The 21,234-nt window shown below is 42.7% G+C and overlaps 1 protein-coding gene and 1 long non-coding RNA gene across 3 annotated transcripts in view; one reads left to right on the top strand and one right to left on the bottom strand.

Annotated features, from left to right (window-relative positions):
* The window catches only part of LOC146074284 (uncharacterized), a 307,386-nt gene that overhangs the window by 242,717 nt on the left and 43,435 nt on the right, over positions 1 to 21,234 (top strand). The window lies entirely within an intron of this gene.
* ACTR6 (actin related protein 6) lies at positions 1,850 to 19,696 on the bottom strand. Of its 2 annotated transcripts, none has more exons than XM_083182201.1 (11): positions 19,480 to 19,696; positions 14,883 to 15,000; positions 13,191 to 13,259; positions 12,317 to 12,440; positions 12,082 to 12,217; positions 10,637 to 10,693; positions 7,718 to 7,816; positions 7,083 to 7,161; positions 6,337 to 6,508; positions 4,267 to 4,405; positions 1,850 to 2,100 (listed from the first exon to the last, which is right to left on the bottom strand). In XM_083182201.1, the coding sequence occupies exons 1-11, from the start codon at positions 19,638 to 19,640 to the stop codon at positions 1,971 to 1,973; spliced, it is 1,284 nt and encodes a 427-aa protein (XP_083038327.1). In that variant the 5' UTR covers positions 19,641 to 19,696; the 3' UTR covers positions 1,850 to 1,970. The 2 variants fall into 2 exon arrangements, with proteins under 2 accessions (XP_083038327.1, XP_083038328.1); XM_083182202.1 differs by lacking the exon at positions 19,480 to 19,696 and adding an exon at positions 19,344 to 19,478.

The raw sequence follows: 21,234 nt of genomic DNA, 5'->3' as shown, positions 1-21,234 counted from the left end.
GGTGGAAGGTTCACAGGCTGAACAACAGAACACCCACATAATTCGCTAGTTAGCGCCCATTGAATAATGGCGAAGGTTACTCTCAAGTCACTTACATATGTGTGGACGCCCCTGCACCCGCGTCATCGGGGCAATTGCATGAGAACACCTATGAAACGCTGGATGTTTCCATATGTAAGGCCCAGCCCGCCACTCCACGGGCCCCCCCCCCTGCAATGTTGGGTACGTGCATCCGGAGAAGTTTGTTCGCCGAGACTGCACGCACCCTGCATATGCACTTGTGCAGAAACATCACCTGTGTGAACGAATGGACCAGAATAAGTTCCAAAGTGTGTGAGCGTATATATAAGTATTATATGAAAAATATGCAAACCAAAAACAACGGCAATGTACAACAATGAAATGACAATGTTTCAGGCCATGGGCGACCCTTTTTTCAAGGTGTTCAAGGCAAACGAACATTAGGTGAACTAACCTCCTAAATAGGAAAGGAGAAAGAAGCCTGCCAAGTGTGCAAAACCTGTGTTATGGAATGCATGCCCGGTGCGTTCCTTTTGTGTGATGTCATGACACAGCCAGTGGTCCTAGCAACCAGCGATGCTGGGCATGCTCACTGTCCTGTAGGTGTAGAAAGTGAAAGTTCTGCTGTCCGTTTTTGTTTCGTGGATACTTACACACACCAGAGGGCCGGTTCTGTAAACATATTTTTTTTTACTACATTCAACAGCACCTAACCATAGGTTTCAACCACCCTACTAATTATTTCAGTGTTGTTTCCTGATGCAACTATCTTTATCACTAGCTGAGGTACCAAGCGTTGCTCTGGTTTGGTTGTGCAATTAACATTACGTGAACTTCATCCTATTGTTTTAAGCTTGAAAGCTCTTCCAAAGAACCAAGAAAGAAAGGTGGCTGCCTAGTGTCATCTGCAGTTCTCATCCCAATCTGTCTAGTGGATGGCCTTGAACATCCTCCCATGGTGTGTCTCTCTCTGGTTGGCTCTCAGCACATTTTTTTTTCTTAAACCCCATATCCTCTACCCCCTCTATTATGTAACTTTGCCATATCTTGCTTCCTTGACCCACTTTGTGCAGTAGTGGCGGTTTCCATTGATGGAGGCCTCCAGGGTCAAGATTGGGTGTCTTTGGGTCCAAATTAGGTTCATGACCACTATCAAGCCACCTCGAGTTGATATCTCCACCCCCCCCCCCCTTCAACTCCCCGGGAGTTTTACCTGTGACAAGTCGTATTTAAGTTGTATTTAAGCCTGATGGGGGAGCACAAGAGAAATCTGGTCCTACTAGTGGATGGGGCCTTTAGGTGTGCTTCATTTGTCTGATGCTCAAAAAAAGTGAAAAACCCCATGTCAACCAAATGCTTGTGTTGACCTAATGACCCTGTCAACCTAATGTCTATCTATCCCAGGGGTGGGGAACCTTTTGAGGTCCGAGGGCCATTTGCATTGAGGCATAATGCCTCGGGGGCCATTAAAAAAAAAAAAAAAAACTTACATATCATCCTGCGGCAGCCATCCCATGCTCCGGCGGCTGCCGCAGGTTACGAGTTGCCGGTCTGTGTGGTCCGGCGGCTGTGCAGGGAGTCTCATCCAGGGGAAATCTCGCGAGAGGTCGATAGCTCTCGCGAGATTTCGCCTGTACTTGACTCACTGAACAGCGAGTGGAAGGGCCACAAAGACCGGCTCCGGGGGTCGTATACGGCCCGCGGGCCGGAGGTTCCCCACTGCTGATCTATCCAATGATCCATACTCAAATATAGTACCAACACATTTTTTCCATATACGCAATTATATAAATAACATTTACACTTCTCACACAACATTTAGCACTGTGGATTTTAATGCATACAAAAAAATACTGACAAAAAAAAATGAATCTAATAAATAATTTACATAACATATTTACTTGACTAAAAAAAGTATAAAAAGTAGTTCATGACAATTTTAATATGAATTAAATATCAAATTTCTCTTCACAGATCTCATGCCCATTTTCTTCATAGTCCTCTCTGGTCACCAGCATATCTTCAAAGTCATCATTTTCTGATATTAACTTCCCTCCTTCCCAAGAGTAAGTGATGGGACTGGAGAAATATATAGCATAAACAAGTTAGTCAAACCATATGCATTGACTCTAGTTCAGTGGTAGCCAACAGGTACATTCATTACTGATTGGCACATTATAAAAGATCTACAGGTGGAGCTAATTACTTCACTTATGATTCTGTGAGGAGACCTGGAAAACATTAACCATTGGTAGCTCTCGTGGACTGTTGGCTACCCCAGGTCTAGGACATAGATGTGATATTTCATCTGTAAGCACTAGCGGTAGTATTTCTTCACTAATTACCACCCAATCAAAGTGACAACATATCAATGTCACACCGGCAGCTGTACATGCCCAAAAAGAGAAACACTTGAATTGCTCTGTTGGTTGCCATCTAGTGGCGACCAGCACGCAGAACCCCTGAATTCCCCCATAGAGGGGAGGAGCATATTCTTTTATTTTACAGGATGTTACAGAAAAATGATTATTCACCATGTAATCATAGTTTACACCAGAACATGTAGAACAGACGGGCAATTTCCAAACAGCTATCTTGAGCATTTGTGACTGAAAACCGGTTATGCTTGTTTACATTACCAGACAAACAGACTTGCGCACACATAATGTGCCAGGAGAACCTTTTATACACTATTCCCTCCATATCCTCTGAGCCTAGGTTACGCCCAAAGAACCATATAGACTTAAAGTTTGTGCAGACTAGAAGATTGTGTTTACCGATAAACAGCATAGTTTGTGGAGTGCGGAGTCCATGGTATGCTGCTTCTGATGCAGATTTCCTGACCTCTCACTGCTCGCAACACAGGATGCAGCAGTGATGCTAACAATGTACACATCTGAATCAGGCCATAAATTAGAAAAGATTTTATACAGTAAATTGTAAGTTGGCTTAGAATCAATCTAGAACAAGTATATGTAAATATGAATGTACAATACATAGTCGTCAATCTCTTAAACTGGCCATTTCACTACAGATTGTTAGGTGAGGTGTAAATAAATGTTTGCACCTGATCTGTGACCTTGCTATTAGTTTCAGTCCCCATTGTGGCCTATTTAGTGGTGTCCTTTACACTACAAACTCTGTAGCAAATGAATATCCCTTCTGGGATCAAATGAGTATGCTTTAACCCTTTGAGTGTCAACATCTCTGAGTTGTGCAAAATATCCGCTAAAAATGCCAGTGCTGCTCACATTTGTTATATGAATTCAAATAAAAAAAAATGTGTAAAAAAAAAAAAAAAAAAATATATATATATATATATATTTCCTATATAAGGTAAATAGTACAGGTCATTATGATGAATAAAATGTTTGCTTGGCAATTTTCACACCAATTTTGACAAATTAGGTGTTAAATACATTTTGGTACTTGTTTCCTAGCACGGCGCCCAAGATTTTCAGCTTATGGCATCTTATGCGATTACATCGCATCGCATGCCATTTAACCGCATGCGATACGATGCGATGGTATACGATTTTTTATTGTACAACCACCCTGATGGGTCCTTACAATTTTCAATGCCCCCCCATTGTCAACGCCACCCCTAGGATCAACACCAACCCGAAGCGTGGCGAGCGGCGGCGGTACGCCACCGCCGACCTTTTCATACCCCCACTATCCACGTCTGCGTGGAGTTGAATTTAGGTAGTGTGGCGAGCGCAGCGAGCCACCGAGCCCGAAGCGTGGCGAGCACACGTGTATTAGTGTGGCGAGCGCAGACGCAATACATGTAAAGTAATACGCGTGTGCTCGCCACGCTTCGGGCTCGGTGGCTCGCTGCGCTCGCCACACTACCTAAATTCAACTCCACGCCGACATGGATAGTGGGGGTATGAAAAGGTTGGAGGACGCGTACCGCCGCCGCTCGCCACACTTCGGGTTGGTGTTGATCCTGGGGGTGGCGTTGACAATGGGGGGGCATTTAACATTGTAAGGACCCATCAGGGTGGTTGTACAATAAAAAATCGTATACCATCGCATTGTATGGCATACGATGCGATACGATATTTTATTGTACAATTTTGTATACCATATTTAGTCTTATGCGATGGGCGCCGTGCTAGGAAACAAGTACCTACATTTTTATTAATAACCTAGCAGGTACACAGGATAAGGAGTTATGTTTCCATGCTGCATGATACTTTCTGGAATCTGTCTATTGATATGTACAAATGTATTACTTACTTCTCAGGCAATATAACAGACACATCATAGTCTGTAGGAGTGAGCTTTCGCACCTCAGAGTACACCCGCTCCTTGAATCCTGGAAACAGCGCGTTTCCTCCAGTGAGAACAATGTTCTTGAAGAAATGAGGATGCATTTCTAAAGGAATGCGTAAAAGAATGATCAGCAATGTTTTTGTAGCATGTCATCTATAGAACAGTTCGGGATGCGGTCATTTGGTCTACTGCATTATGGTCGACAGTCATTAGGTCGAATCCATTAGGTCGACATGCTAAAATGTCGACATGACTCTAGGTCGACATGGGAAAAGGTCGACATGATTCTAGTTCGAAAGGTCATTAGTTCGACAGGTCATTAGTTCGACAAGGTCATTAGTTCGACATTGTCTATGTCGACATTCACAAGGTCGACATGGAGTTTTTCACTGTTTTTTGAGCCAACATGTGCCGACAGGCGGTATTTCATGCCCTACCATCCACTAGGGCGTGGTGGGAGAATAAAATAGTGTGCCGAGCGTAGCGAGGCACCGTGCCCGACGCATTGCGAGCGCAGCGAGCGATGCGAGGGGATGCAGTGCACTTTAAACTGTGTCCATGTCGACTGTGTTGACATTCAGGTAAAAAAACAGTGAAAAACCCCATGTCGACCTTGTGAATGTCGACATAGACACTGTCGAACTAATGACCTTGTCGAACTAATGACCTGTCGAACTAATGACCTTTCGACCTAGAATCATGTCGACCTTTTCCCATGTCGACCTAGAGTCATGTCGACCTTTTAGCATGTCGACCTAATGGATTCGACCTAATGACTTTCGACCATAATGCAATAGACCAAATGATCCCAACCCAACAGTTCATACAGGAATAAAAACATAAAAATCACACTAAAATGGAATATTATTAAAAGGCACACTAACCCTATTTATTTTTCTTTGTAGGTTTTTGAAGGCAAATGTTAATACATAATCTGATATGTTACATTTAAATAAGTGTTACATACACACTATAGCAGAGATGGGGTACCTCTGGCACTCCAGTTGTTGTTGAACTACAAATTCCAGCATGCCCTACTACAGTTTTGATATTTGGCCATGCTAAAATGGTTTCAGAGCATGCTGGGATGTTTAGTTCAACAACAGCTGGAGTGCCAAAGGTTCCCCATCACTGCAGAAGAGGATATACTGTAGTAAAATATCTCTCAGAAAGCCCTTTCTGAGAAATATCTTTTACTATATCTTCTGAAGTGTAGCCTCAATATCATTGACAATGTGTGCTCCCATGCATTGTTAATGACCATTGACATCTGCTAAACATGCAGGTCAATTTGGCTATATAAAGCCAAATGACTGGTATGTTCAACGAGTCCCAATATCGTTCACTGCGTACAATCAATATCTGACACTTTGGGCTCAGTTTGTCTATCTTCTATAAGCCTGATCCCAGACTCTCATTAGCTAGATTCACAGGCGTCTGTAGGCGGGCTTATAGAAGATAGACCAGCTGTAATGTGGCAGGTCAGTGAAACACAGCGGTGTTACCGAAACCTGGGTTAGGCAGCCAGCACATATAAACATAGATTACTACAATATTGAATGTACATGCTGACCAGCTCCCCTACAATGTGTGGTTGGTGCTGCAGTCCAGGGGCAGGAGCCGCGCTGCTGGAAGTATTTAAAACAAATACAAAAATATCTCTCTTATCATGAACTACAGGAATATGGAATGTATTATACTAAAAAGGGACACACTTCTCAAACACACAAAGGCGAAAATGTAACAGTATTATAGTCTGAAAGTATCCAGATTTGTCTGCAATTTTCCACCAAAATGTAAAGCCCAAAACACCACTTTAGTCTGGGGCAGAATTATTGGTAATTTTCTTTTAAACTTGGACTCAATTATATTTACATCATTGTCTGTTGTCAATGTTTACAATAAAAAAAATAATGATATACAACCAAGTAATCAGGGCATAACAATAAAGAATTACAGATTACAGAAAGAACATTGACCAAATAAAGAGTTTACAATTACATGAAATAGGACAGGAATGAAGTTTGGACAAACCTTCAGGAAGATTGTGAATGGAATGGACAATGGCTTCTGGAATACCCATTTCTTGAATTCCTATATCAGAGGGATGGAATAGTATTTCCGGAACAGCAAACCGTTCATTGGCCAAGCGAAGTATCTGCTCTCCAGCTGTGGTCTTTCCACTAAACACCATCTCTTCCCTCGGCTGTTCAAATTACAATTATAAAGCTCAATTTAAAGACACCTCTTAATTTAAATTATTGGCCATTTTCACCCTACAGATGGGTCCTCTCTCATCATTGCTGTGGTCAAGTTAATCCTTTTAGTGGCATCTAGTAATTCCTATAGTAAGACGTACAAGCATACTTTGCAGATTAAAATGATATGCGGCAGGACCATGGAGCCGAGAAAATTCAGTCCCGTCCCCGATGTTCAGTGTTAACGCATGCGCAATCCCCGGAAGCAAACACCGAGCCATTCGCTACAGGAGAGGCAGAAAGGTGGCAGGTAGTAGTCACAAAAAAAAAAAAAGGATTCACAAGAGGGATACACAACCCAACTGCTTTTTCAGTAAACAAAGGATGTCAACAAGTATTCCAATTATTGATACATATAGGGTACATGAGTGGCCTTTTGTGATTATGGAACACCAAAATCATAAGGATGGAACTATTGGTCTAAGTTGTCTGCCATGGTGCCTACTTCCCACAACAAGGCTATTTCAATGCAGACTGACACTGAACACTGCCACACTAGCATAACAGAAGAATGACACATACCTTCACAAAGCCTTTTTTGATTGTGCTAAAGTCTGGCAAAACGTAATCAACCATCAAGGAGTTATCTTCCCCCTTCAATCTAAAGGAAGTACTTATTAGTGGGATCCGGATGGTAGGTCAACAGTCAATAAATCGACAACATATGGTAGAAATGGTCAAAAGGTCGACATGGCTATGGGGGATTTTTATAACTTTCATACATCTTAGGGGGGTATTCAATGTGCTGCTGCTATTCTGACGGGGGAAATAGCAGCGTCTCCCTATTCAATGCTGTCTTTAGCGACAGCATTGAAGCGGGATCACGGCAGAATGAGTCCAACTTTAGCACAGGTGACTTAATTAGAACCTGAGTGATTCTGATTAAACCATCTGTGCTAAAGCCTGGATATCACTAAAACCTGCACTGTTGGTGTGCCTTGAGGACCGTGGTTGGGAATGCCTGATGTAGATGGTAAAGTGTGCCGAGTGAAGGTGTTCCGGTGTTTGACATTGACACAAAAAAAAAAAAAATTGTCACTGACTTTTTAATGTGTTGACCCTGTTGTTCATTCATGTCGACCTAATGAACCACACTGCTTATAAGTGTATTATTTTGTGATCAGACATTGAATAAATCTCTAGCTCAGAATACACACCTGGTTATCTCCATGTCCTTGTAGAAATCTGCTGCCACGTAGCACACATCTTCTTTTACTTGGTTTATTACATGTGTCTCGTCCATGACCTGCAACTGTCTGAGAAACAGATACATAGTTGAAGGTACTTTCAAAAGGAAAATAAACTCTTGCATAACCTTCCAAACAGAACTGTTACCACAAAACATTACTCGGTACTTGTTTCCTATCTGGGCGCCCGCTAAGTTAATTGCGCACCATGCTATTCTCCGTATAAAAATCGGATTGCATCGCATCGGATACAACAAATACACATACACGATATTGAACGATGCGATGCGATCCGATTCGATTTCCCATAGGAAACAATGTTAAATGGATCAATTTACCCAAATCAGCATAGGGAAGAATGGTAAATGGGCAAGAAACCCCAAAAAAACCCACAGAGCAGTGGAATGTCCCCCCAAAAGTAGTTGACGCCACCCCGCCATCAACGTGAACCCGAAGCGTGGCGAGCGCACGCGGATACCTTCACAGGTAAACGCGTCCGTTCGCGGGCTTCCCAGGTGTCCGCGTCGCCATGGACACCTGGGAAGCCCGCGAAGGAAAGCGTTTACCTGTGAAGGTATCCGCGTGCGCTCGCCACGCTTCGGGCTCGGTGGCTCGCTGCGCTCGCCACACTATTCTATTCTCACTCCACGCCCTAGTGGATAGTAGGGCATGAAAAGGTCGGAGGACGCGTACCGCTGCGCTCGCCACGCTTCGGGTTCACGTTGATGGCGGGGTGGCGTCAACTACTTTTGGGGGGACATTTCAATGTTCAGGGGTGTTTTTGGCCCATTTACTATTGTTCCTATGATAATTTGGCTAAATTGAGCCATTTCACATTGTTTCCTATGGGAAATCGAATCGGATCGCATCGCATCGTATACCATCGTAGATCATCGAGTACCGAATCCGATGCGATGCGATCCAATTTCATTATGGTGCCGTACGTAGAAAACCTGGGCGCCCACATAGGAAACAAGTACCCATTACTCTGTATTGGTAGAGAACAAATGGGAATGTTCCGCTGGCCATCGTATGTGATATGTAGTCTATATAGTAGAGATAAAAAATACAAATCTAATATATTTCCAGCAGTATTTATTGCTTCATATACTATTCAAATCTTTCAATAAAAAAAAAAAAAAAAACAGATGAAAACTGTCCCACACCGTCTTAAGGGGTTATGTTCCACAGAGCAACCAAACAGATTCTATATATAACATTTTTCTATTGTATCATAGAAGCTTTAGTAAATGTACCCCTAAGAGCAGCTCCACACCAGAACGATGGCCAATCATCCTGGTGGTTGCCTTATCACGTACCATGCAAGATTGGTCGTCCACACTACATGATGGAATGAACAATGGAATACCTTGTTCCATCCTTCATTACACTAAACGGCCGGACAAACGATATCGTCTGTTCGACTGTGCAGGGCAGCTGAACAGAATATGGACCCTATTCAGGTTCACTCGCAAAGAACATTTGGTTTGCTAATGGACAAAACCATGTGTAATGCAGGTGGGCCAGTAGTAACATGTGCAGAGAGAGTTTCATTTGTGTGCATTATTGTGTTTCTGTGCAGGGTAAATACTGGCTGCATTATTTTTACACTGCAATGTAGATATCAGTTTGATGTACAAATCCTACCCAAATCTCTCTCTGCACATGTTACATCTGCCCCACTTGCAGTGCACATGGTTTTTTCCATTAGCAAATCAAATGTGCTTTGCGAGTGAACCTAAATCAGGCCCTATGTCGCATGCGACTTGTGGGATCTCGCAAATGTGCGTACACACTAGATGATTTTACATTCAGATATGAAAAATGGTCTCAACATTGATCTAATGTATACCTACTCTTAGGCTTTCATTACACTGGGGCAGATGTACTAAGCCTGGTAAAGTATGATAAAGTGGAAGGTGATAATGCACCAGCCAATCAGCTATGTTTGAAAAATGCCAATTAGCAGCTGATTGGCTGGTGCATTATTGCCTTCCACTATATCAGGCTTAATACATCTGCCCAATTGTATGAAACATTCTTCAAACAGTACTACTGCTCTGTGTTCTGTAGATTGGGCTGGATTTGGAGTTTTACCCAACCACGATTTGTTTAGTGAAGCGCTTATCGGCAGACTGAGCATACGTCTTGTTTTGCACTGTGCACGCATGGCAATTCACTAGCAACAATTTACAAAGTGATTGACAGACAGGGACAGATTGTGGGAGGTAATGGAGCAGCAGATAAATTGCAGACTTGTCATGTACGTTTTTGAGACGTCTTTGACTGAGATCCCGTACGTAAATAACATGTCACCAGCGTCTTAGTTACTCAGGGCTGTGACAATGTAATGACCTGCAAACGATGCTGTGTCATTCTAAGCAGCTGCCAGATTCTGCAATGCTGCCTATCGCCATCTCAATACAAATCCTGGTGGCTCAGGCAGTCGCATATTATACCAAACTATCTGCATATGAGACTGCAGCTGTGAATGCATTGTGAAGAATACTCTGAGGCAGGCACATATCACTAATATAATTATGCAGTAACTCACAAAGTATGTTCCTTCATAAATCCTGTTCAAATATGCCAATATGTAAGGTTATAAAATACAATTTGTAAGAATATTAAAACAAATAATTCCAAAATAAAAGACTTTCATCCATTGGAAATGAAAAAAGGAACACATCCCCTTCTAATATAGTTTGTCTACCCCATAGATGTATGAGATAAACAATATTTTTGAGATTTTCTTAATTCAAGCCAAAAATAATGATATACAGTATAAAATATCCACTACTATGGATTAAATGAATAGATATCTATGAATCTTTATATTGTACTAAAATCCCAAAATAAAGAGGCAGACAGGTCGCTTCATTTCTGTACCTGTAAGAGATGATCTCTTTTAAATGATTTGTTAACAGCTTTCCACCGACATTGATTCTAGAAGAAAAGAAAAACACGTGAGAAACATTGCAACTTAATTTGCTGAACACCAAAAAGAACTGCAGCAAACAAACAGGTGCACACTTCAAGCACTAAGAATACTGACCACAACAATTATAAAAAACTACAATTTAACATGGAGGAATAAGACGGATTCGGCGTACACATCTGGACAAAAATGCACGCCTACTGTACCTACTACAGAAATGTGAACATTTATCAAGTGGGTCCCTTACACTGATCCTGCTTTCAGTTTTTTTTGACACTGGCAGACCCGTTTTTGGAAACTTTCCAAAAACAGGGTCAAAGCCAGTCTTCAGCGTGCGCCGCCCCCCCTCCCCCGGGGGTTAACACCCCCAAATCCCCCCCACCCCAGGGCTAACCCCCCCCCCCCCCCCCCCCCCAGGGCTAACCCCCCCCAGGGCTAACCCCCCCCCAGGGCTAACCCCCCCCCAGGGCTAAACCCCCCCCCCCCCCCCCCCCCCCCGTGCAGCCGGTATCTCCGTTGCGTGATCCGGCACTGCAGTTGGTCGGGAAAGCACTTATGAAAAAAAAGCGTCTTTCAGAAAATGGCTGTCCCATAGGAAAACCAGTTTTAAAAAACTGTCTTTCGTATGGGGGCAGCCATTTTCCGAAAGTCACTTTTCTTATATGAAAAGTGACTTTCGGAAAATGGCTGCCCCCATACGAAAGACAGTTTTTTAAAACTGGTTTTCCTATGGGGCAGCCATTTTCTAAAAGACGCTTTTTTTCATAAGTGCTTCCCCGACCATACTTCACTGCCGGGATCCACAACGAAGGTACCGGCTGCACGGCGGGTGTCGACACACGCTCCGCGTGGGGGGTGTCGACACATGCGCGGGGGGGGGCGACACACGCGGGGGGCGGCTCCAGTGCTGCGAATATTTAATGAGTGCTCATTAAATATTCGCTGCTCTGAATTTAGGACCCAGCTCATTGGCGGGGTCCTAAATACCGTTTCAGACCCGATTTTGATGCAAAAATACCGGGTCTGAAACGGGTAGGACCCTCCATTTTAACCGTTTTACAAAATCGGCTTTTGTAAAACGGTTAAGGGGTCCTGCACCTTTCAGACCGCACAGATTACCGTTTTAAAACGGTAAAAAAACGGCAAAGTGCGGTCTGAAAGGGGCATAACTAAAATCACCTAAGAGCAGGAGGATTGGGTGCTAGTCCAGACAGAGACTCCTACTGGCAGATCACACCGACACATCAACCAAATTGTCTAATGTGTACCCCACTATCTCGCTGATGATGAGCCCCTACAAGTTGTCCAGGACATCTAGTGACCCTACATGAAGGGCCAGTGGATGTGTTTCAGCCATTCTGGGAGATGTAGTTATCCAAGTGACCCCATATCGTACCTTATTATGCCTTCTTGCTTCTTCTTACTGCGACAATATGGCACAATGTGTGTGAATGAGTATCCAGTGTCCACAATGATGCAGCACAGTTCTGAGGGGTTGTCATGGAAGTATCTGTGCGCACTCAGAGCCCCAGCTTAGAAACACAAAAAAAAAATGAAATGTTTTATTCTTTACTATTCTACTATGGACCAGCGACTCGGATGTCAGTAGCTCCAAGACAGCAGACACTTACGGTTAACTCTGAGAGCTGCCTGGAACTGGTATTCTTCGAACAAAATCTCATTCATAGACTCTTGAATTGAACTGAAGTTAAAATATGGTTCCGTAATGATGATATTTGAATCTACAAAATCCACCTTAGAACACAAAGGGCCACGTTAAACACCAAAGTTACATTGCAAATATAACACATTTCCTTAATAAAGGGGTTGAAGAAAACTCAATAATACAAACAGATCAAAAGATGGTGACACAAATTGATCTTAACGTTTAGGCTTTCCCTAGTTAGAACTGTATGCAGTGATTATGCTACTATTTTATTTAGGTGCGCCCGGACAAAGACAGGGTGGGCGGCTGACGTTCTGTAATGTCATCAGCCTGACCCTGGCAGGCATCGGCCTGCCCATGTACCCATTCATGAGGTTGCCCATAAAATACTGGGCATTTCCATGGGCGAGCACCATTCCCACCACCGACCGCCCCGATGCTTGCATCTGGCTTGGCGACTTTGCAAGTCCCAGAAGCCATTTGCAAGGGGGAGTTGCACATGCACATAATAGACCATGTGCAGTCCCCAAAACATTGGGACGGGGCAATTGCGAGTTAAACAGAATATATATAAAGGTTACAAAACTGCTTTTCCCTGGTCATGCACAGTTTATTATGGGCCAGATGCACTAAGTTTCAAAAAGTGATAAAATGGAGAGTGATAAATAACCAGCCAATCCGCTCCTAACTGCCAAGTCACAGGCAGGGTTTGAAAAAAGTCAGACAGGAGCTGATTGGTTTATTGTTTATCACTTTCTATTTTATCACTTTTCGAAGCTTAGTGCATCTGGCCCTATGTTACAATTGACAGCATTGTAATTTTATGAACTCTATATTACCTGAAACATTTCCTTTCCGAAAAGATAATCCCATACTTGTCTTTGGACATCCCAGTTCACCAAATAACCCTATTACAATAAATAAAAAAGACACTGCTTTAATTTACTTGAGAACTGAAGTAGTACTCTGCCAACAATGGTGTTAATATGAATGAGACAGACTTGTTTACATGAACTAAACATAATACCATCATTTTGTATTGATTATAAGATATTTAAATTATCTTAATCATATAGCTATGTGCTTAATTGTAACATCACTTTCTATTAAAAGGTCTAAATCTAAATGACGGGCAATTGTGCGAATAGTTCTAGAGATATCCCTTTGCCCACACAGATTGCCTGTACACATTAAATAATTGAATGCACAATGGAATGATATCTTGGGTACAGGTCATTAGGTTGACAGCGTCTAGGTCGATAGACAAAAGGTCAACATGAGGCTTTTTACGGCGACTTAGCTCGACATGGACACATTATAAGTGTACCGCTGCTCTCGCCACGCTTTGTCGACCTTTTTTTAGGTGTCGACCAATCGAGGTAACCGCATGCCTTTCATTAAAATGCACAGTCTCACACACAATATAATTTCATTAACCATGCAGTATGGTCAAATAATATGGTATGGGAGCTGCGGGATGTGCAATTGTGTATACACACTTAAAATGATGCACAATTTGTTCTACCCAAATTGTTATATCGTTGAAACATTTACCTGGCCCGGTGTGCATCAGTTGGTCACCAGTAAGTTGTTAGACATTCATTAGGTCAACATGCATTTAGGTTGACATGGGTTAGGTCGACAGGGTCATTAGGTCGACAGTGAAAAAGTCAACATGTTTTTTTTAAACACTAAACCGTACCACCACGTTCCCTCACATGGCTCGCTATGCTTGGCACACTATTCTATTCTCCCACCACACCCTTTTGGATGGTAGGGCATGAAATACCACCTGTCGGCACATGTCGGCTCAAAAAACAGTAATAAAAAAACCATGTCGACCTAATGACCCTATTGACCCATGTCGACCTAATGACCCTGTCAACCTAATTGGTGGTGACCCAATGACTCCGGCATTAGGACCTGCTTACGACACACACTACCAAATGGCGAAAATGATAGTTTTTAGCTGGGCAAAGGGAAGCCCAAAGCATAAAAAAGGAAAATGGTCTCCAAGAAGTGAATTCAATTCGAGGCAAATGTTGGTGGCTGTTTGTTAGCAGGGAAAATGTCTGAAAACCAGAATTCTGCAGCTATCACTAATGTCCCCCATACACTAGGTGACTTCTCCCCTTGGAGAAGTCACATCCAATCCTCGCAGCAGTGTATGGCCAGATTTACATGCAGCACGTATGAGCTCCAATCCAATGCGCACAGGATCGGATGTCACACACATGCTATTTTGGCCTGATTTCACCTGACTTCTCGGCCCGATCCACCGGAACTGGTTCAAATCCGGCCCAAATCAAAAAGTGTATGGGGGCCTTAAGAATGAAAATGCCCCCAAGAATCATCAGACTCAATAAAGAAATTGTAAAGCACCACTTCCTAGGTTTCATATAAATATGAATGATGAAACACTGGATCCTACTGCATGCAAAGTTCTTTTCTGTACTTATAAACGTATTTCATTATCCCAGTCTATTTCCATTTCACACAAATATTAGCAATGTAGTATAAAAAATGATTACCTTCTGAAATGGCAGTATATAAAAAAGACCAGAGGGATCCTTTATCTCATCAATTTGATTCGCTGTGAATGTTTTTAAGCGTGCAGTCTTCGATCTAAACTGACAGTTAGGAATAACACTGGAAACATGAATAAAATATATGAGTGTCTTTAGCCAGTACCACAGGCATGAAATGCTACAAATGCTATCAAGTACTACAGTAGCCCTGCTTAACGTTTGTATGTAAACAATCTTGAAGGTGGAAACAAAAAACATGTTTTAGCTTACAATATATAAGTCTGTAGATCCTGGGATTGAAAAAATGCCCCGGGATTGGCTTCCCTACACTGAACCATATGTGAAAACAAACAACCTGTGGGTGAATACTGAACAATATCGTTAATGATACTGTTCAGTGTCTTCATTGGGACCCCCGGTGAGCATGCGCGATATTATCAGATTGGACTGCATATTCAAACAGTCAGGCATGTTGTTAAAGATCAGCAGGAGTGTGCATCGTTAACGATATACAGGGTACACACTGAACGATATGCATGATGACATCGTTATCGTGCATATTGTTCAGAAGAATCGTATACTGTGTACCCAGCTTAATTCAGACCTGATCACAGGACTCATTTGTTCTCAAATAGGCAAAACCATGTGCACTACAGGTGGAGCAGAGACAGTTAGATCTGGGTTAATTATTTTGTTTCTGTGCAGGGTAAATATTTGGCGCTTTTACACTGCAATTTTGATTTCAGTTTCAACACACCCAGGGATGCCTACCGGTCCCGGAAATCGGGTCAATCTCCCGGCCCCGCCCCCTGCTGTGCAATGCCTGAAATACCGGTATTGCAAGGTGGGGCGTGGCCACAAACACGTGATCCTGTTATCCACACCCCCACAAGGATGATCAGCTGGTCACCCCGCCCCCACCCCGTCAGTGGCCCTGCCTCACTGAATTGGCTGCCCTCTCCCAAAGAGGGAAGCCAGAAAGTAGGCAGCTCTGAACACACCCCACCCAAATCTAACTCTCTGCACATTACATTTGCCCCACCCACAGTGCACATGGTTTTGCCCATTTTAAGAGCTGCCCTCTATCAGGTCTGATTAAGGCCTTAAATAATTATAAATTATATTTTTGGTGTGCGTGTTGAAATGATCTCCTAAAAATGTTACGCAAGTTAATATAGTCTTAGTAAAAGGTAAATGAAAAAGGTCTATATGTACTCCTATTTGTGAGAGGGCTGCTGGAGCAAGTATTTAGCACTGCTGGCTTTAAGTCTATGGGCCTGCCATATGTTGGGTGACACTGTAAATTAGCTGCATTAAGATTAGAATAGTTTATAGCAAGACAAGTCCTATTATTTATTTTAAAATATACATAAAAGTACAATTTAATTCAATTAGTGACATGGGAAATTGTTTGTGCAGCTACTCCCTCCACAAGTAATCATGTGATGCAACTCCCCTAGTGCCAAAGGGCTTTGAACCTGCCACAAGTTTTATTCTACAAATGGACAACTATACACATTAGATAGCGAATTAATGAAGAACATACACAAAACACTTGCATGAATGACTTGTATTTTCCCCACATGCTTTTCAGCCATAAAACACTCAGATAAGTCAGGTAACGTTCCTGAATAAAACAATACACACAGGGGTCTATGTAATAAAGCTGGGTACACACTGGTGCAATGTCAGGTAGATATGTTGTTCTGAATAGACTGAACCTGACATATGTACCAGACATTGCACCAGTGTGTACTGGTAATTTGTGGACAGAGATAAAGTACTTTACAGCACCATTTTCAAACACAGCCTGTAAATTAGGAGGTGAGTGTCTGGTACTCTATCTACACATCCACTTTCTCTCTAGCGTAAGGCTTTTTTTACCCTCATGTGCTTTTCCTTCTCTTACTTAATGGCACCTGTGTTTTTTTCCACACCAATACATATTTCAGTGTTGCCTGCTGATGCATTTATATATCCTGTGCTTGTCCTCTATTGTATTTATTAACAGATTCTTATAATGCGCACACATACGCCGAAGCACTTTACATCAGTCCCTGCCCCCGTGGAGCTTTCAATCTATATTCCCTACCACAGTGGTTCCCAAACTGTGTGCCTAGGTACCCTGGGGTGCCTCAGGACACTTGCAGGGGTGCCATTGGTTGGTGGACCAAGATCAATTCATATTATTTATGGTCAATGTAACAGGCAAAACCAGTGCTTGTGGCTGCCAATCATAATATATGTGGACAAACAGAAGCAAATCCTGTCCCTCACCACATAACTGTGATATATAAAACACAATACACTTAATGTAATATTTTTTCCAGAATTTCTCGATAAGAAGCATTTGGCCTAGGGGTGCCTTGAAAATATTTTGATGCTCTAGGGCTCCGTGATTCAAAAAAGTTTGGGAACCACTGCCCTACCACATGTGCACACATTCGCTCTTAGGTTAATTTTGTTGGCAGACAATTAACCTACAAGTATATTTTTGGATAGTGGGAGGACACCAGAATACCTGGAGTAAACCTATGCAAGCATGGGGAGAATATACAAACTCTGCACAGTGAGGGCCTGGTTTAATTCAAACCCATGACCTCAGCGCTGCAGTAATGCTAAACATTACACTGTCTGTGCTGCCCACAACTGTAAGTCCTGTTTTCCGTATTCAGTTATGTAATTGGGTGCTGCAGATCCCTTGTGGTGTCATATAATAATACAGTATTAAAAACTGACTTTGCATACAGAGTTGCACCTAGTACATTTGGATGCATACACTCCTATAACAGATTACTGTACACAGCTAAAACATTTGAAATGACTGTTACATGGTGAATGATAAACAAACACATTTAATGTAGCTTTCACATCACACTTTTAAAACGGTATATTGCCGTTTTTTTGCCTTTTAAAACGTTTAAGGCTGCAGTGTGAAAGTGTCATAGTTGAAATACCATTTAAAGTTAACTGGTATTTCAACACGTTTAAAAAGCAGAGTTCTACCCATTTTAAAGCCAATTCAGAGCCGTTTTTTGTGCTGTCTGAATGGCACTGAAATGGTATTTAGTAAAAAATAAAGGTTAGAGCACTGTGATAGGCTGTCCCTTGTCTTGTGTCCCTTCCCTGAACCAGGAAATAAGCTGTGGGTAGAAACGTGTTCAGAGGTTAAACAGCTTGACTGGTGATGTGAATGGTACTTAAACGGTATTTTTAAATGGTAATCTGCTGCAATATAAACACTAGACCTGTTTAAAATACCATTTAAAATTACAGTTTTTCAAAACGTTTCAAAATGTTTTATGTGATGTGAAAGCTAGGGTGTGGATTAGATAGTCAATTGATCTACCTGAAAGGTCAACATGAAAAAGATAAACAAATGAAAAGGTCGACCTGAGTTTTCTGACATTTTTTAGGGTGTCAGTGTCAACATGGACCCGCACTTAGTGTAATGTGTACCCACGCTACACTGGGCGCACTATTATATTCTCCCTCTTTGTCAGCATGGATGGTAAAGCAAGAACAAACCGGTTGAAAAAAAATAAATAATCATGAAAGGCTCATGTCAACCTTGTCGTACCTCTACCTTTTTCATGTCGACATTTTGACCCTGTCGATCTATTGCATGTCAACCTATTGGGGTAGACCTATTGAATGTATAATATCTTGACACTGTAGAGCGATCAACCGAACCCACAAATTTAGATTCGGACATTTCTCCCATTATAATTAAATCTGTATTTAACCTAGTTGTTCCTTCTAATCATAGTATATAGAAAAACGTTACCACTTTCTGTCCCCAATGCATCCCCCCTTTAGGACAGTGATCATGGAGGTTAGAAACATAAAATGTTCAAAACCATGGACAGCGGTCACCAAATATAAATATAGGTAGATCTGAACTATAAATTACACTTTACATCTGTGCATAGAAGTAATAAGCTTTGTTTTACGTGTATTTGTCTTAAAGTTTGTTAATATATGAGATATGTACATACCTTCAAATACAAAGATTTTTTTTGTTAATCTAACTTTAAAGGTGTTTTGTGTTTTTTTTTAAATGGAGACAAAGCACATTGGGGTCTATTTACTTAAACTTGAAGAGAGATAAAGCACCAATAAGCTCTTCTCATTCTTGAAACACAGCCTGTAATATGACAGCTAGACTCTGATTGGTTGGAAATTTACATATTTGCTATGCTAAGTAAATAGAACCCTTTGAGTCTCATTTGCTTTTTTATATATATATATATATATATATATATATATATATATATATATTATATATAGATAGATAATACACCACTGCTGGTGGTTTGTACATTAAATCTAATCAGTCATTTTTATTGCAGAAATATTCATCACGTGAGGTAATGCCAGCAGTGTCCCATGATAACGGGCAATCCTAACAGGACCCTGTGTACACAGCACAGGAGACCGTGACAGCCAATGTTTTTAGCGTACATTGCTAGCATCAATGCCCAGGCATCTGGTCCTCCCAGTGGTGAGCGAGGAGGCTAGACAGTACTCGGGTCTGCCACTCTATGCGAACTCTATGGTAAGCAGCCCGGCGGCGCCCTTTGCTCTGCTCCCAGCGCACCTGACTTGTCCGTGGCTGTATCCGATTTTTGCATTGTAGGCCCCGTTATCTAACACCAAGGTGGTCATCCCGGGTCTCGAAACCCCGCATACAGTGTAAGGATCATCCGGGAATTGTGTGACGTGAGCCGTACGAGCCTGGCGCCGCTCTCCCCGCTGCATTGTGGGAAATGGGAGGACTGCGGGAGGGGGATCGCCTCCCTGCGTTATAGATAGTCTGACTGCAAGTTGTTAGACAAGTGTGAGCACCGTAAAGCATCGAGCTGCAAACTTAGTAGAGACTGGATGGGAGTGACTAGGGATGGAGTGAGAGAGAGTCGACTTTATTAGTATATATGCCACAAAGCACAGCAGCACACCCATCCAGCCAGCGCAGCTACTAGCAGCAGGGCGGTGGCTTTGTGACCCGGGCAGAGGAAGGGCAGCACTGCAGGGTACATCATACCATGGGGCCCTCTGCATGTCACTGGATACTGCCGAAAATGTGGATTTTTATTAACTACATTTTCTAGAGTTATTACCAGTTTTGTGCATCACATGTACAGTACAGAACCTCCATATTGAAGATTTCAATATAACAGGAAACACCTGTGCATTTCACATGCATGATACACATACCCTCCAACTGTACCGAATTTGCCGGTACAGTACCGTTTTTTAACGGTCTGTACCGGCAAATTAAACTTGTACCGAATGTACCGATTTTTTAAAGAATTAACAGCCGGGCAGAGAAAGCTGTCTGTGCGCTGCCCGGCTGGATCTAGTTTTTGACTTTATGCCGTATAGTCATGTCAAAGCAGCAGCGGCAGCAGCCTGGTCCGATGCTGTTATCAACTCTCCCTAGTCTGGACGGCCGCGAGCCAATAGGAGCTCACAGTCCGGCAGCCGCTCATGATTGGCTGCCTGGACCGGGAGCTCCTATTGGCTCGCGGCCGTCCAGTGGGATAATTGAAAATAGACCAGGCTGCTGCCGCTACTCAGCCATCTTACTGCACCCCCCCCTGCGGCGACCGCACTCCGATCTCCTCCGAGTCCCTTGGGATCCCGGCGCCGACATCAGCCTGGGTGCACTGGGCGCATGTGTACACATGTCACTGCAAGGTAACGGCCGGCTATGCGGGAGACCACCACGGGTGTCTTCCGTTCTGGAGAACTTGGGAGTATAAAGATGGCGGGTATACAGTGAAAGGAGGGGACAGTGGGGAGAGAGCACGCAGGAGACCATACCCAGCCAGCCGGGCAGCGCACAGACAGCTCTCTCTGCCCAGCTGTCAATTCTGTGGCTCAGGCTGCACTGACTGAATAATAAAATCTCCTCACTTGACTCTGTTATATTGTACTCTGTCCATCATGTGACATGTGCACCTGCTGCAGCTCATGTCACATGGTGGCTTGGTGGACTGCTAGCATATTAATTAAGTATATTTAATATACTTATCTATTATTTATTAAATAAGTATTAAATATACTTATTTAATATGCTAGCAGTCCACCAAGCCACCATGTGACATGAGCTGCAGCAATTGCTGGGCCAGGGGGCAGGGTGCCTGGGGATGTGACAACGCCCACTTTACCCAAGGCCACACCCACTTTACCCATGGCCACGCCCCTCCCTAAATGTGTACCGATTTCTGCCCTTCAAATGTTGGAGGGTATGGATACATGCATTGAGGAATAACTCAATGCTTATTGGTACAAGTGTGCATAAAAGACACTGGGGTGCATTGTATTAAGAGCTAGTTTGCAAAAATTAGGT

Source organism: Crinia signifera, chromosome 4 (genome assembly GCF_055691185.1).
Source record: "Crinia signifera chromosome 4, ASM5569118v1, whole genome shotgun sequence".
Classification (NCBI taxonomy): Eukaryota; Metazoa; Chordata; class Amphibia; order Anura; family Myobatrachidae; genus Crinia; species Crinia signifera.
The sequence above is the reverse complement of the archived record's forward strand: the minus strand, read 5'-3'. Positions and strand labels throughout refer to the sequence as shown.

Coding starts and splice junctions, on each gene's coding strand:
- ACTR6 (XM_083182201.1), bottom strand. CDS start 19,640: ATGCAGCGGGGAGAGCGGCGCCAGGCTCGTACGGCTCACGTCACACAA. Junction 13,260..14,882: donor ATATACTGCCATTTCAGAAG/GTAATCATTTTT, acceptor TTATTGTAATAG/GGTTATTTGGTGAACTGGGA. Junction 4,406..6,336: donor CATTCACAATCTTCCTGAAG/GTTTGTCCAAAC, acceptor GCATTCCTTTAG/AAATGCATCCTCATTTCTTC.